The following is a 16,585-nucleotide window of genomic DNA, read 5'->3' as shown; positions in this document are numbered from 1 at the left end:
AATAATAATACACACACACACACACACACACACCAAACATTTACTAGTCTATCTGTGACCCGTTGAGTCACAACCGCTATCACTATTTGTTTGAATTTGATTTTAAAATTCACAAACTGTGATATATTGCTTAATAATTCTTCCAACATAACTAAAAATAATAAGTCTCTTTACTTCAATGATATAAAAGTAAAACAATCTATGATTTTTGCTATCTCATTCACATAAGTGATTACGGTGTGTATGGACACAATGTAAATTAGCTGAAAACAAAGAGATTCACTCTTTCTATAAATTTTCACAACGACATTAAGAAACATTAGAAGGTGCTTGTATTTGCATACAGTAGGTAAGTGGAAAATGAATGGCTGATCCCCAAAATGTATAAACATTTTTACCCCTCCCTTCACTTTAAACAAAAAAAAATCACCAAAATTCAGAAAATCAACCAATTTTCATAAAATTTTCAGTATTTATTAATTAATAATCACAAAATATAATGAGTGTATTATTTCTTTTAAATCTTAGTGAAAATGTATTATCTTGTGTAAAAAAAAAACACCTTTGCTAAAGTTAAAGTTTTAAGTACTAAAAAAACATATGCATTTATTTTTGATTTTTATAAAAATAAAGCATTATAGATGTTAACAATTAATATTTTTTTAAAAAACATTTCAAGAAATAATTCCAGATTACAAAACAAAGCTCCTAAAGTCTACATTAATAAAATCAAAATAGCTTGGAGAAAAATTAATTTCTTGAACTAACGATATTATCATTGAATTAAACATTGTTTTTGACTCCCCAAAATAATATAAATGCAAAAAATATTGCATATGATTTTAATGATAACAAGTTTCGGGATTGGGTCACAGACGTTTATGACCATCCACACGTCGGGTGACATAAACAAAAGACTATTTAATATGTTCACTATTGATGTCAAAAAAAAAAAAAAAAAGAAAGAAAAAGAAAAAAAAGAGCTGAGAGCCTTACAACAAAACTGACCCTTACAAAAGAAGAAAAGAGAGTCACTATGCACAATCATGCAAGTTTAAGACTTATTTGTCCATTTGAAAATAAATTTATCTAAGAAATGAAAAGCATTCTTTAATAACCAGAGGAGAAAAATTGCTCCTTTTTATGTCAAGAAAGTACTTAACTTGAATAAGTGTGCTTATACTATACAGATACGTTTTTGACAACCAGTCTGACAAGGTCATTGTGGATTCTTCTAACATTGCTCTAATTGTATGTTCTACTTAGTCTCAGATCTGCCTTCGTAAGCTTTATCTTCTGTTTGGAAGTTTTTAATTTATTACTAATCGCCTGAGATACTCTGATTAGAGAATGCTGATGAAACTGCTCAGTCATGTTTTGTTGGCTAGAGCACAATAATCCTAGTGTGCTGATTTTTTAACACCACGCCTGCCGCCTGACATTACACCTAACCTCTTAGAGAAAAGAAAGTAAATAAAATATTAAGGGAAGCAATTCACAACCGCCAACGGGAGTCGAATAGATAAGCTGAGTTGTCTCCCTTAAATGTCAACACTTGGGTCAAACAATGAGCAAATTTTATGCAGGTAATAACGCTACAGTTGCGTCCCTTTGATTTTTTAAAAATATTTTTTAATTTTTTTTTTTTTTTTTAATATATTTTCAGTTTTAGTAAAGTTGGCTGTTAATCCCTTTATGGGATGTCGATTATCAGTTTAGGCAAATGTTGGTAACCAGCTTTAGGGATGTGTCTGGGGTATTACTTTAAGGTGTTTTGTAATGGAAGATTTGTTTTTGGGATGAGCCGGATCCAGAGAAATATTTTCAGTGAAAAAGGTTTGCAATTGTGAGAAAAATGAGACTTTGTCATACGGAAAACAAAACAAAACAAAATAATATAAGAAGATGTATATTTTACAAAACAGATATTTTATGTATGTTTAAAATGGAAGTTTACAGTAATAGGAAAATCAGTGAATGTTCGTGAATATTTTTAAGGTTATTGTAACAACAAGGGGATTCATTAGCTGAAACATTGAAGAAGTCTGAATCGATTAATTAATTTCAGGGGCCAGGAAAATCGTTTTTAGAACTTCTCTGCTCATTTAAATAAATTATAATTCATTGAGGGTTCTTTATATGAATCACTGTTCGTTTGATTTTATATTAGAAAAATAGTTTAATGATAAAGATTGGAAATATTTCAATGAATAAAGTTTACACAAATTGCCATACGATAATGAGTCGATACGTTGTATGTGTCTGTCTGTTCGCTAATATTTGTATGTGTGTGAGTGGAGAGATGTTGCAAAGATCAGCACCCAATTAAGGTGCCCCCAGCGATATCGATCCATAGGCTTGAGAAAATTGGGCTCCATTTGTTTATTGAAGAAATATTTAGCTTTTTAAAGGATTTAGGTGGCTCCCAGAAAGACCATTACAAATAAATTCAGAAAATTTTCTGATTGGACTAAAATATAATTGTTTTTATTTAGAATAGTGTATACGCAGATGACGTGTGCACAACCACGTTTACGCAGTTTGATTTTGTACGTCGATGTGTAAACATTGGCTACTACACCTTTATCTAATAGACCATATTGCCATGTTTATACCTTACTAAAACAACCTCTACTCTTCCATAATATTTATTCATAAGTACAAGCGATCCATAACAACAACTCCAGGGGGAAAAATTGATAAAAACTTACTTTGAAGACCTCCCTGATTTGGGTTTCTGCTTTTTTGGAGTTTTTGCTCGATTTGTCGGAATCTTCTTTCCAGTTGTTTCACTTTGGATCTTGTTCTTCTCATTGGATTCACTTCTTACAAAAGAAGTTGGACTCTTCGCTGGAAAGCTCTCAACTAACGGGACTACACTCGCCCTACAGCACCAAAATATACATCAATACATAATCTTAAAATATACAAGAATAAAATCTTTTAGTCAGACAATATGTAAAAGTTGATATTTAATTACATTTAATTAAAAAACACAAAAAATAGAGAAAATTTTTTATGTTGTATGTACTTGTGGCTGAACAAAGATGTCATATTTAAACAATCTCGTAAATTTCAAGAAGTTTTTATTTTAACTAAGAAAATAAACATTTACGATTTTTAGCAATTAAAAGGTTTTGAGGATTTTGCAAAGTAACTAACAAACAATTAAGGGGAAAAATCAAATATACAATGCATAAATGTTATCATAGGCAATAAAAGTTACTTAGAAGTTACTTTTGTACCTATCTGGTTCATTTTTTAGTTTTAAATGGCCTGTTTTCTTCTAAAATACTCATTTTTAGGAAGGCGTTAGTTAACAAAGATGGCTGCCAACACATGAAGCAGTCGGTGTGTGTGTGTGTATATATATATATATATATATGTGTAAATATATAGACTTTTCAAACTCTAAAGCTTTCTGGCATAAAAATAATAATATCAAAACTAGTGTTTCTAAAGGTATTTTAAAAATACTTGTAAGTCATCTTATTAAAGAATGCTATTTTCAAATAGGAAATAAACTATTACTCCAAACGATAGGTATCCCAATGGGATTGGATCCTGCACAATTTTGGGCAAATTTGTATTTACATAGACTCGAGTACATATATATGTCATCACTATTAAAAACAGATATATCTAAAACATATAACTTTCATGGATGTAGGAGATTTATAGATGACCTTATATGTATAAACGATAATGATGAATTCGAAAAAAATAAACATCTTATATATCCAAACGAATTAAAATTGAATTGTGAACATAGAGGACAACAGGCTACATTTCTGGATTTAGATATAAAAATTGAGGATGGGATTTTTCTTTATAAAATATTTGATAAAAGAAACGCTTTCCCCCTTAAAATAGTACGTATGCCCCATAAAGATAGCACCTGCCCTGTTTTTATGTTTTATGGAACCATTATGTCAGAGTTTTTGAGAATAACTCGCGTTACTTTAAAACTAACAGACTTTATACCACCAGTTTCTAGTTTAGTAATGAGGATGATAAAACAAGGTGGGGATAAAAATAAAATATTAAAACAGTTAAATAAAGCATTTGTTCGTTATCCTGATGCTTTTGAATCGTTTAAGATAAACCAGACTATATTAATAAAGGAAATCCAAAACTATATTAGCAATGTATAAAATGTATTTATAATTACATATAATAAATTTATATTAAAAAAAAAAAATGTATATATGTAAAAATATTTTTAACTTTTATATATCTAATTTTAAATAAGAATGTAAATATACTAAATACTAATCATAGTGGGGGTGATAAGTAGTTAAATGGATTCATCCTAATCTTATAAATACAAGACTGATAAATTAAAAAATTAAAATTGTATCCATTTTAAATGTCACTCGTATTATCAATGTCAACTCAGGAGAGATGTGGTTAGAGATTGCATAACTCTTGCCACAAAAATCCTCGTATTATCAATGTCAACTCAGGAGAGATGTGGTTAGAGATTGCATAACTCTTGCCACAAAAATCCTACGTGCAGGCACTCTTACAGTAGGTATCCATAGTCTGTCAAGACTGAAAGAAGCTACCATATATATATATATATATATATATATATATATATATATATATATATATATATATATATATATAGTCTTTGAAGTTTTTAACCTTTAAAACTATACAAAAAAAATATTTTTTCTCATTCGTTAGAAAAGCATCTAGTCAGTAAGTCATTTAATCACCTGCAATCACTGCATCAACTCGCTCTCGAATTTACTATAATACCAATAATTTATTTTTCAAGGGATCATCAGTGTTTACCATGAAACACTGTTGTGTGTATATATATATATATATATATATATATATATATATATATATATATATATATATATATATATATATATATATATAACAAATGGAAAATGGCTTGTCAGAAGCAAAATTTCATTCATCAGCTGTCCATACATTTCAATAGAAATTTGTGAATTCTTATAAAGATTTGTAAATTCCCCGTAATGTGCAATTAGTTTTCTTGCTAAGGATGAAGCTTTTAAGAATTTTCTTGACCAATACCTTCTGAAACGCCGGTATATATAATGATAATTATGATATATTCCGAGTTGAGACTAAATAGAACTTACCTTCGTTGGGGGAAAATTTCATTGGACGATGCTGAAAATTTGTCGCTTTTCATTGGTTCATTCTGTAAAAGAAAAAACAACAACAACAACAACAACAAAAAGACTTTGCTGAATGTTAAGCCAACAACAAATGATCGCATGGGATTTATGAGAAGAATTTTGAATTAAACTATTTTCAGTTTTAATAAAAAAAATACTTTTTAAAACAATAAAGCATATTAAAAATAGATTTCATCATTTATTCATTTTATTTATTGGGTTTTATATGATCAGTGGCGATCAGAGAGGGAGGGCATAACATGGTGGTTTCCCTGGGTCCCTAAATTGAGGAAGCAACCAACTTGGCGAGAGGGAGCATTCATTTAAAGATGTATATAAGATATTGATATTGAAATTTTTGGGGAGTCATCACCCTACAGAGGCATTGGGCAGTGCTTTATTGTTTTCCTTCCAGAGAAAACGATGCAACTACATAATGTACATGATGTGCGACCATTAATAAAAAAAGCAACAAACAAATTCTAAAGATGTTCTGCAGTATTTACTTCACTATGGCAGAGAAGATGTCTTATAGGTTTCAAGTTGTGAACAGTCATTTTTAAAACTGAAAATAATAAAACAAAAATTATCTAAAGTCTTTAACGTCACAAAAGCGATTGACCAACTTGGCATGAATAAGCATCGAAAAAACTTGAGCAGCAAAGGATGTGAGGAGACCTGATTCTGATATATAACATCATCAACTGGAATTTCAATCTAATTTTAGAAGAGATTTTCACCCCAATGCTGAGTTGTAATTTCTGTAGACATCTGCAGAGGATGTAATCTCATCATTTTTGTCTTAACAGAAGAAAGGCTACGATCTCTGTCCATGTTGCTGTTTCCTGAAACAGTTTACAAGAGAAAGTCTTGAGGATTATCTAACATAACTAAGTTTAAAGTCGCTTTGGACAGATATGCAGACGATATATAGATGCAACATCTGTCTAAAATAATTTTATGCAGTTGTTAGGAAGAGTTATCTCCCATGGTTTTTTTTTTTTGATCAATAAAAATTGAATTAAAGAGAATTTCTCATGATGCAAAAAAGAAAATAGTTAACAGATTTTCTGATAGAAGTTTATCATTTGGGCAAAAGTACTTAATAAAAATTTGATTTCAATCAAATAAAATGTCTATTTCATGTTCTTTTTTTTCATGCTTGCATTTTTGGTATTTTGCTTTCATTCACCTCAAACAAGTCACCAAGATATAAGGGACTGCTATGAATTAAAGGCCAGATCTACAAGAGCCTCCTAAGTGAGAATCTGTGCAGCAAGATCTTTGTTCACATTACATTTAAATTTCAGCGTGGTACAGTCGGGGAAACAAGAAGTATAAAGAAGGAATTCTAAAGGCAAGCATTCCAAGAAAATAAACTTGTCTTCCGGCATCTCTGAACTTCTGCCATGAAGAGATTGGATTAGTTGGTCAGGATTATTAACAATGCTTTAAGTTCATCCAAGCATATTCCATTAAAGTACTTGTAAAACAAGTGCAGAGATGCAATGTTATAACATTAGAACAGGGGCTGGAGCTTGGTAAACAATGTATTACTTATTATGTGAGAGACATTTTTATACATTATAAGAGAGAGAGAGAGAGAGAGAGAGAGAGAGAGAGAGAGAGAGAGAGAGAGAGAGAGAGAGAGTAGTGCTTATAGCACCAGTCCAGATATAGCAACAATACAAGATATAGGATTTTAGCAATGTAAGAAGTTTTCTAACCTGGTGGTAGAGGAATTCCATTTTTTTTTTTTTTGTAGCGAATTTGACTGTGTTTTCTATGTATTTATTCCATTTAATGTTACCTATAAATGTTAGGCTGAAGAGTTTGAAGGCTGGACTCTCGGATAGAATGGCAATTAGTGGTTGAAATTTTTTTTATAATTCTTAGAAGAAACAAGTTTTGTCTTGATCACATTAAATATAACCATCCATTTTTAATCCTATTCTACTAAGATTGGGGGCCATTTTCTAAGGATTAAACCATTGCCTTGGATATGTGTGTGTTTGATTTGCCTGCTAGTTGAGGGTAGAGTGATTTCATTAGCAAATATACCCATCTTGAACGTTTATGAAGATAAGGGATAATGATGATGCAATTAAAAACATGAAATGTTTCTTTTTTATTTTCGAATCAATTTTGTACCATTTTAGAATCCTATTGGTTATTTGTATAATTGCAGTTTCGATATAGAAAGCGATACCACTCTAGTTTCATTTGCCTTATCCAGTGTATAGTCCATGCATTCAGATTCATTGAGAGATTTGTCTGAGATAGAACAGCATTGTCTAAATCTATAGTGTTGGTCAGAAAGAAGTTTGGACTGTTATTTGATTGGTTGATGATTCAATGATTTTGACAAAGAGAGGAATAAAACTAATATTTCAGAGCAGCACTTTCACTATGGTTATTGACAAATAATACAAATCCTTTTTCAGCTATCAAGAAAACACAATCCGGCAAGGAATTTGAAAATGAGAGGGGCCAACTCAGCAAAGCATTTTTTACGGACATAATAAGCATTAGATCAAGTTCACATTTTTTGGAGGTGTCAAGGTTTTTTAATGTAATTTCCAGGACATGAAAAGTGCTGATGATCAGATCATGTCTGGTTTCTGTTGGTGATGGGAAATTTGGGAAGGAGTGGTCAATTAGCTGCGACTATTATACTCTTACATTGGTGAATTGATGCTATAATAATCAACGCTTCAAGTTCTCACAAACTGAAAACACATGTTCCCAATTTTACACAAAGACTTTAGAACTGTATCCCTTTATACAAAATCTTTTGCTTATGAACCTTTAATTCAGCCAATGCAAGATAAATATTATTGGAACTGACCTTTTCTAAATGAATAGGAAGGATTTCTTGTTTGTAAGAGTTGGAATTATTTGCATCCTCAGTGTCTTGTGCAACCAAATTATACAATGCAGAAAATGTTAACGGTTCATCAAGGTTAAGCCTGTCTGTTTCTGAAATGAAGCAATTGCCGATAAATTGAATGGATTTATAAAAGGAGTTACAAAAAAAATAAATAAATGAATAAAATAATGAGTTCATCAAATTTATAAAACTTATTTGGATTTCATTTACTGCTTTAATAGAATTAGTGAACTATTTTTTGGGGGGAGGGAGTTTCTGAATTTTTGAGATGAGGTTTGGTTATTCATATTATTTGGATCCTTCAAATTACTATTCTCATCTTGAGTGTTACTTTCATAACGTTTTGGTCGATTTAACCTCCAACCTTCTTCAGGTGTATCTTGTCAAACTTGGGAATCTTTTTGTCAAACTCGGGCATCTGCACAGAATTTCAAACAGAACTCTTTATCAAATCTACAGAGTTAGCATGCTCTCATTCTGTCAGCCATGACTGGGAAAAAGTCCTAAGTAATTTGCAGTTGTATTTTGAGTGTTGCCTGCATTGAGGATTGAACTTTCAACCTCCAGAAGAGTGTAACTTTACAAGTTAATTTTATCAAGTATTTTATCCACTAAACTACAGTGACAAAAAGATTCCCGAGTTGGAAGGCATATCGCCTGAAACATTGATGAGAACAGTTGTCTAAAGAATCCAAAAAGTATGAATATTTTTTTAAAATTTAAATTTGATGGATATATAAGACTCCACATTTCTCCTTCTAACAATTTTGTTATCCAATTTCTTTTTTTTTTTTTAAGTGAAGGATTAGTAACTAAGGAAGATTAGTGGTTTCATGCATTTGTTGGAAAGAGAGTTATCTCCCTTGGAGATAATTGTTTGTAGCAATAGATGGCGCTACTGTTGCAATATTTGGTATTTTCCTGCCTCTCTATCACCTCATATAGTTGTAAATACAGACCTTGATTTGACCTTCAAACCTGAACCTCTGTGCTTGTGAGCATATTTTTTAAAAATATTACAAGACTTGCCTGTTAAGGTTACTTTTCTGATCAAGTCAAGTATTAGCAGTAGTAGTAGTCATAGAAGTACTATTAAAACACTGACCCAACTGTGACATTTCTGCCATGTCAAGAGTGATTCGTGCTAAATTTGGTGCACTTCTAGCTAATAGTTTTGGAACCTATAAGTTTATTTTTACTACTACTACTACTACTACTACTACTACTACTACTACTACTAGTAGTAGTAGTAGTAGTAGTAGTAGTAGTAGTAGTAGTAGTTGGAAAATTTCACAGCTTGATTATGTAGTCTTTATTCAATTCTGGAATGAATGGCTATTACAGCAAAGGAAAAAGATTCTTTCATTTGTAAATGAACTTTTGTTCATTTTTGTTTCACCGGTTTAACAACAAATAAACTTTTTTTTACATTATATTTTATGCCAAAGAAGAATTTCTGTTGTAAAATATTCATTGGGCATGATTAATTGAACACAAGTTGCTACTTTTATTCATAACTGAGGAGGGAATTGTAAGTTCATGCCTTTCCCACCAATATAAGTGCATTACTAACGACCCTGGTGTCTAACTCTGTCCCGTGGGGAGGCATAGTAAATAGGTACTATAATAGATTTGATCAAATTTCATAGTTTATGACCACATCCATTTGGCCAATAATATTCCCTCCTCATTGATTTTAACATTATTTCATAATATTTTGTTACATTAAAAAAAAAAATAATGCACATGAGATCCTGCTAAATCTGTATTTCAGTATAATGGTGGTGGTGGTGGTGATGATGATGATGATGATGACGACGACAACGATATAATTTAAACTAGTTGCTCCTGTAGAAGTGATAAAAAACATGATAATGATGGTGATTTTGCTGATGATAATGATGATCATTGATTGTTACTTGAAAACAAATGAATGACATTTATAAAAAAAACTTTATACAAATTGAATAAAACTGTGAAAATAAGAAATCTAGTCTGAAATTATGGATCGTCAAAAAACAAAAAAAAAAAAAAAGAAAAGATTCATTACTTTTGGTTGATTCCGAAATCGTCAGAGATTCTTCTGCTTCCAATCTTTTCATTTCATCTAAATTTTCCTTTTTGTCACAGACGTCAAACATGCCTGGGTTATCTGATTCCCAGGAAATGGGAACTCGTCGATTTCTTTTGATCAATAATTGTTCTGCATAGGACAATGTGTGGGCCTGACTGTTTCCCATCACAGATGCAAGATCACCCGTTACGTCCACTGTACTTGTGCCACTCGTTGTGTACATTGCTGTCAAGAGAGAAATCCAAAATGTTTGAAATCAGATATTTAAAAAAAAAAAAAAGGTTAATTCTGTTATTGACATCTTTTAGACAGTTATCCTAGTTTTTATTGCTATGGTCACAATGTTTCAGATTTTTAACAGGACAAGTAGCATTATGGCATGCAAAGGTTTGAAATAAGAAAACAAAGTGGCTTTTCATTTTAATTTAAGATTTAGCTAAAATTAATTGTAAATATTGAAAGATTAATTATAAATAATAATAAAAAATAATTGTAAATATTAATAATTAATTGTAAATATTAAAGAAACAATTGTAAATATTAAAAAATGAATTGTTAGTATTAAAAAACAATTGTAAATATTAAAAAATGAATTGTTAGTATTAAAACATTAATTGAAAATATTAAAAAATTAATTGTAAATATTAAAAAATGCACATAATATTAAAAAAAAAATGATTGTAAATATTGAAAAGAATAATTGTAAACAGTAAAAAAAAATACATATAAATATTAAAAATTTAACTGTAAATATTAAAAATTTAACTGTAAATATTAATGATAAAAACAGATAATATTTATGAGTTGAAATATTTTGCATTAGTCTTTATTTTGAGTATATTTTAAATGAACACTTTCATTCATCAACACTTGTTTATATCATTGTACATTCTAAAGGTCTTGTATCAGTTATTTTTCTACTAGACACATTCAATATATGAGCAAAAAATCAGAGGATGAATTCTAGCCATGTAAAAAAAAGGTTGGGGGTTTATATAGAGAGGTAATCATCTCAAGATAAACTACCATGATGCTTTCAAATGTTTGGATGTCTGTAGGCTGACTATGACTTCCAGCAGCCCAACAACCCGAACCAAAAAAAAAAAAAGAAAAAAAAAAAGAAGCCTTACGCTGATTTAACTAAGATCATCTCCAGTACAACTGCTGTGATTTTCCATGATCCTCTTGCCAGGGAATTGGTGTGAAGAATAGATCATGCAGCTCATTATTATAGTTGCTGCACACGATGTTAAAAATGAGGATAGAATTGCCATGCAACTGTCTACATTCCAATGATTACAGCTTGAGGGCCTAGTCATGGTTCATAGTGTTCATTTGTGTTGGGCCAATGAACACAAGCCTCCAAATAAGATTCAAAACATCTTATTTGGATGCATACCAATATCTGTCTAAGAGACTCAGTCTATCAGCCAGTTAGAGACACAGTTTGCTTTAATTCTGCAATGCTTAGGTTTGAAATATCATTCTTATTAAATGTTCAGATTTAATGAATGGTAATATTCACTCAAAAAATATATGGAGATTCTTTGTTATGATAGCGAAAATTGAAATATAGAATTTCAAGTGAAACCAATGATATTTACTTAATTGTCATGTCACAGTAATAAACATATCGAAAAATGATGGAAGAAAACAGTTTTCTAAGGCAATTAGTGAAAATTAATTTTTGGTCTTAATTTTCAGAAAATATTTACTTCCCCTGTTATGATTAGACATCTCCCGTTTCTTTTTTTTAATAAAAAAATAATTTTTTTGCTCATTATCTTTAAAAACGATTTTTATTAATAATTAATTTTCTACCCAATCGTTTTTCTTAATTTTTGGATATGTTCATTACTGTAACATGCCAATTAAGTAGATACGATTGGTTCTACTTGAAGTTCAATATTTCGATTTTCAAATTTCACTCTAATAATGAAGAAGCACAAAAATCTGCTTATGAAAAAAAAAAAAAAAAGAAAAAATGTCACCTCTCCATTTTAGGTTTAGAGAGCAATTTTTTTGTTTTCATTTTTGAAGAATTCCAAGGGAAGACAATTCAAATAGTTACTAAAGTTTTGTGTAATGTATTGGTAAAAGCAAAAACAAACACTAAATTAACAATAACACAAAACAAAACATTATCTGAACATAAATAAACTTTTTTAGCTAGCTGGCAGCCTTGCATTGCCCGGTCGTACAATATGCTTAAACATGATATTTTAATTTATGCCGATTGTGTATGTATTATTATAGAATCAACCTTCTATTGAATATTATATATTACGAGGAATAATTTGCCTGGTAGACTAATTCACCAAAATATAAAAAAATAATAATGATAATGTCGTCCATCAAATTCCGTCTGTGTTTGTTTACAATATCACGTCAGCTGATATTTGGGCTTCACGATGAATGCCCTGAAAAAGTCACTTCTGATTAATGTTTAGTTTTAAAATATGCAAAGAAATGATTTGTGGCAATTTTAAATGGCACCTATTTGTTTACTGTAAACTGAATTCATCAATAAGAAAAATTAAAATAAAATGGTAAGGTACACCTGAGCTTAAACGATCTGTAGTTGAATGCTCTATCACTAGGCTATATCTCCAGATTATAATAAATCTGTTTTTTTTTTTAGGAAGAAATAATTTGCTGAAATTTTATTATCTCCCTTGACCAGTGTAACGTAAAATATTCTCCTGTAAAAAATTCTTCTTTTTATCTATAAGAGAGAAAAGTTATTTTTAAGATCGCATTTTTTTGATTTTCAATACTTATTGGATGAATAAAACATATCTAAGAACATTGCCAAACATATGAATTAGCTTTGTGTGAAATTTGCAAAAAGATAGATTCTGAAACGGCTGAGCCTATGAGGAACTCTCTCTCTTTGTCTCTCTCACACACACACACACACACACACACACACACACACACACACACACACACACAGTGACTTTTATATAACAGTCAAGAAGAGATAAAGATAAATTACAATGAAAATATACAACTTTACAAAAAAACAAAAAAAACAAAACTTTTTTTTGAAAAAGTATTTTTAAACAAACTTTTTAACGAACTGTATAAGAAAAGAAAATTCTGAAATGAAAGTGTCCATTACATGAAAATGTATGATTTTTTAAAACAACAACAACAAAAAAAAATAGAAATTTTACAAAATTAAACTTTTCAAATAAATCAAAATAATCATTAAAATTCATTAACTTTTTGAATTATCTCCCCTTTGAATTTTTCAAAATTGAAAACACAGAAAATTGTCTCCCAGGCCCAAAATGCGCAAGAGGCAAAAAAAAATTTACCAAGATATTTTTTATTCATGACGGTCTGATTGTAAAGAAGTATCACCAATTGGCATTTTTAATTTAAAAGTCAGAATCGAAAGATTTCGCAAGACAATTTGCTGCTACACACCTGCATTCTTTTTTGGTTTGTCCAAAGATGGCGGTCTTTGGTTCAAATCATCCGAGAAAGTTGCAATACCAACTGATGCCACGGATGAAGCTCCTGATGCTTCAGATGTTTGATAGTTGTTTGTTCTCCACGCCATTACAGCTTCCTGGAAAGAGGCTGCACTTTCAGCTTCATCATAATCATCATTCATTCGACATAACGTTTCCTGTTCATCCTTTTTCAATGCACCACTGGCACCAGAAGGAGATGAAGAACTACTTTGCTGGAAAACAAGAATCATTTTTATAAAACACTCTTTTATTATATAAGTTCGTATAACCATTCCTCGATTCGTATTCATAAAAATGTAATGCACATGAAAAGGTTGACAAGTGCACAAAAGATGAAACTCCTCAAAAGCTCGAAAACAATTTTATATCATATTTCAAAATTTTTTAGATGACGATTGATAATGTATATTATTTGGACTACTATTCTCATCTTAACTGTAAGACTCATAACGTTTTACCAGATGTAACCTCTGACCTTCAGATGTGCCCACATGAACATGTTGGCATAACAGATTAAGTTGTTAAGTAGTAATTAGTTCAAAATGAAGTCTTTTGAAGGTTGAAGGTTCAACCTTCACTACAGGCAATACTAAGAACTGAATTAAAAATTACTTATGACTTCTACCTTGTTATGCCTTATAGAATTACTCCACGGATTAAATAAATAAAGAATTCAGTTTGTAATTCCATTTAAATTTGAGAGTTTGACAGAAAGATACTCAAGTTTGACAAGATAACTCTGACCTGAAGAATGCTGGAGGTTATATCGGTAGAACCGTTGTTGGAATAACATTCAAGATAAGAATAAATAGTCTGACGAATATAAATAATACAAATTATTCATCTTTATCTCAAAAAAGTCCAATATAAACAGAAACACTTATTTTAAACTGTTTATTCAAATGTTTCTGCATTTTTGAGATGAGGATTGATAATTCTATTCTTTGGATCATTTGGATTAGTTTTCATTTTCACAACGTTTCGGTTGATGTAACCTCCAATCTTCTTCATGTGTATTTTGTTGAACTCGGGGAATCTTTCTGTTAAACTCGGGAATCTGCACGGAAGGACCCATGGGTTAGTGGATAAAGCACTTGGTAAAATTCAGTTGTAAGTTACACTTTTCTAGAGGTTGATGGTTCAGTCCTCAGTGTGGGTGACACTCAAAATACAATTGCGAATTACTTATGATTTTTACCCAGTCATGGCTGACAGAACAAGAGCTATAGTGGATTAAATAAAAGATTTTGTGTGAAATTCTGTGTAGATTTCCAAGTTCAACAGAAAGTTTCTGAGTTTGACAACATACAACTGAAGAAAGTTGGAAGCTACATCAGCGAAAACGTTGTTTATTCAAATACTCACAACTTCGTTCTTAAGTTTGACAAGACATGCCTGAAGAAAAGTGGAGGTTGAAACGTGTGAGAATAGTAGTCGAGATAATCCATAAATATATAAATAAAAAAAACAAAACATTTTGTAATGTTAAAAACTGAGTAAAATAGAGGTTTCATAACTAAAGTTATGGGTTTGAACAAGTTTTTATTTTAGGTTGTTAAGGTCAATTGATTTGATTACTGAAAAACTTATGTGAAAAATTTATTAAAAGAAAAAGAAATTAACAATTTGCTTTTGCTGAGAAGTGTAAAAACGTCATTGTTACTAAAAATGTAGTTGAAAAGCCTTTGACTAGCATTGAATTTATGAGGTCAATGCCACAGGACAAAATGACACCTGTAAGATTTGAGGTTTTTGATTTAAAATGTTACAGTAATGGACATATAAAAAAAATATATATGAAAAGCGATAGGTTGAAAAAAATTATTAATTTAATTATTGATGAAAACAGTTTTCAAAGACAATTAGGGAAAATTGAGTTTTGTTAAGATTTTCAGTTTTCATAAAATAATTATCTCCCTTATTACAATTCGACCTCTCCATTGTCGTTATTTAACAAAACTCGTCTTCCAAAACTATTTTCATTAATAATCAATTTTCTACCTAATCATTTTTCGCAATTTTTGGACATGCTCATTACTGCGACATGGCAATTAAGTAGATTGCAATGGCTTTACTTGAATTTTTTTGCTGTAGTAACGAAGAAGAACGAACAAGTCAACTCTCTTAAGTATCTCCCTTGAATCAACATTCATTCTTCAAAGGGAGATAATCTGTAATTAACTATTTTTTTTCAATTTAAAATTATGTAGATGAATCATGGGTGGAAAATATTAAGTAGAAAAGAAATCCAACAAATATACAACGTATTTACTGACTTTTGTTATTCTCCAAAATGTAATTGATCATGCACCAAAATCTCAGATTACAGCAAAAATGTTTGAAAATTAAATTTTTTTAAAAAGGTGAAGCAGTCACACGACATTTATTTTGTTTGTATGTACGTGCAATATTTTGCGTTATATTGAGATTTGATTAGGCTTGAAACATTTTGTTTGCATGTATATGCAATATCTTGCTTATGCTGAGACGTGATTAGACTTGAGACATGCGTGATGATACCTGAACTACATAGTTGAGAGGACATTTCTGTGCAAACTTGACACCAAAGATAATTCAGTTCCTGATTAGATTTTGTCATGGCAAGATGTTCTATCCTGTTTTCATTCTCCATCAACATCGTCCAGACAAAATGTAACTCCAGAATACACCATTCTGTTTTTGACTAAAGCCAGCTAAACATCTCTCTTTATATTCCACCGTCCCCTTTGAATAAAGTTGATTTATATTTTAGTGGAGATGTTATCATTTTCCATAATAACAATTTTTATTATTTAAAATTCAATTCCAATAAGATACATTCACACACGGATTACTCTACCAAATGGCTTTCTTCATCCGAACATTCTTCCAAACCAAACAGCATAACCTCTAAAAAGGCAAATTTAATAGGAAATGATTCATGAGTTGACATTTCCTGAATATTTTTTACCAAATTTTTGTTATTTATTAT

General features: G+C 30.4%; 1 protein-coding gene across 6 annotated transcripts in view; it reads right to left on the bottom strand.

Moving 5' to 3' along the window:
- Nucleotides 1-16,585, bottom strand: part of LOC145291402 (uncharacterized) — a 66,520-nt gene that overhangs the window by 13,754 nt on the left and 36,181 nt on the right. For 5 of the 6 annotated variants that reach the window (XM_080137203.1, XM_080137208.1, XM_080137206.1 and 2 more), the window contains 5 exons: nt 13,565-13,826; nt 10,106-10,354; nt 8,014-8,144; nt 5,127-5,188; nt 2,712-2,885 (listed from right to left, as the gene is read on the bottom strand). In XM_080137203.1, coding sequence (XP_079993329.1) covers nt 2,712-2,885; nt 5,127-5,188; nt 8,014-8,144; nt 10,106-10,354; nt 13,565-13,826 — 878 coding nt within the window. The remainder of the gene's footprint in view (nt 1-2,711; nt 2,886-5,126; nt 5,189-8,013; nt 8,145-10,105; nt 10,355-13,564; nt 13,827-16,585) is intronic. The other variant, XM_080137207.1, reaches the window with a different exon arrangement.

The sequence above is a fragment of the Euprymna scolopes genome, chromosome 12, assembly GCF_053919585.1.
Source record: "Euprymna scolopes isolate OS-2025 chromosome 12, ASM5391958v1, whole genome shotgun sequence".
NCBI classification, from domain to species: Eukaryota; Metazoa; Mollusca; class Cephalopoda; order Sepiida; family Sepiolidae; genus Euprymna; species Euprymna scolopes.
Note: the sequence above shows the minus strand (reverse complement) of the source record. Positions and strands in the feature narration are given on the sequence as shown.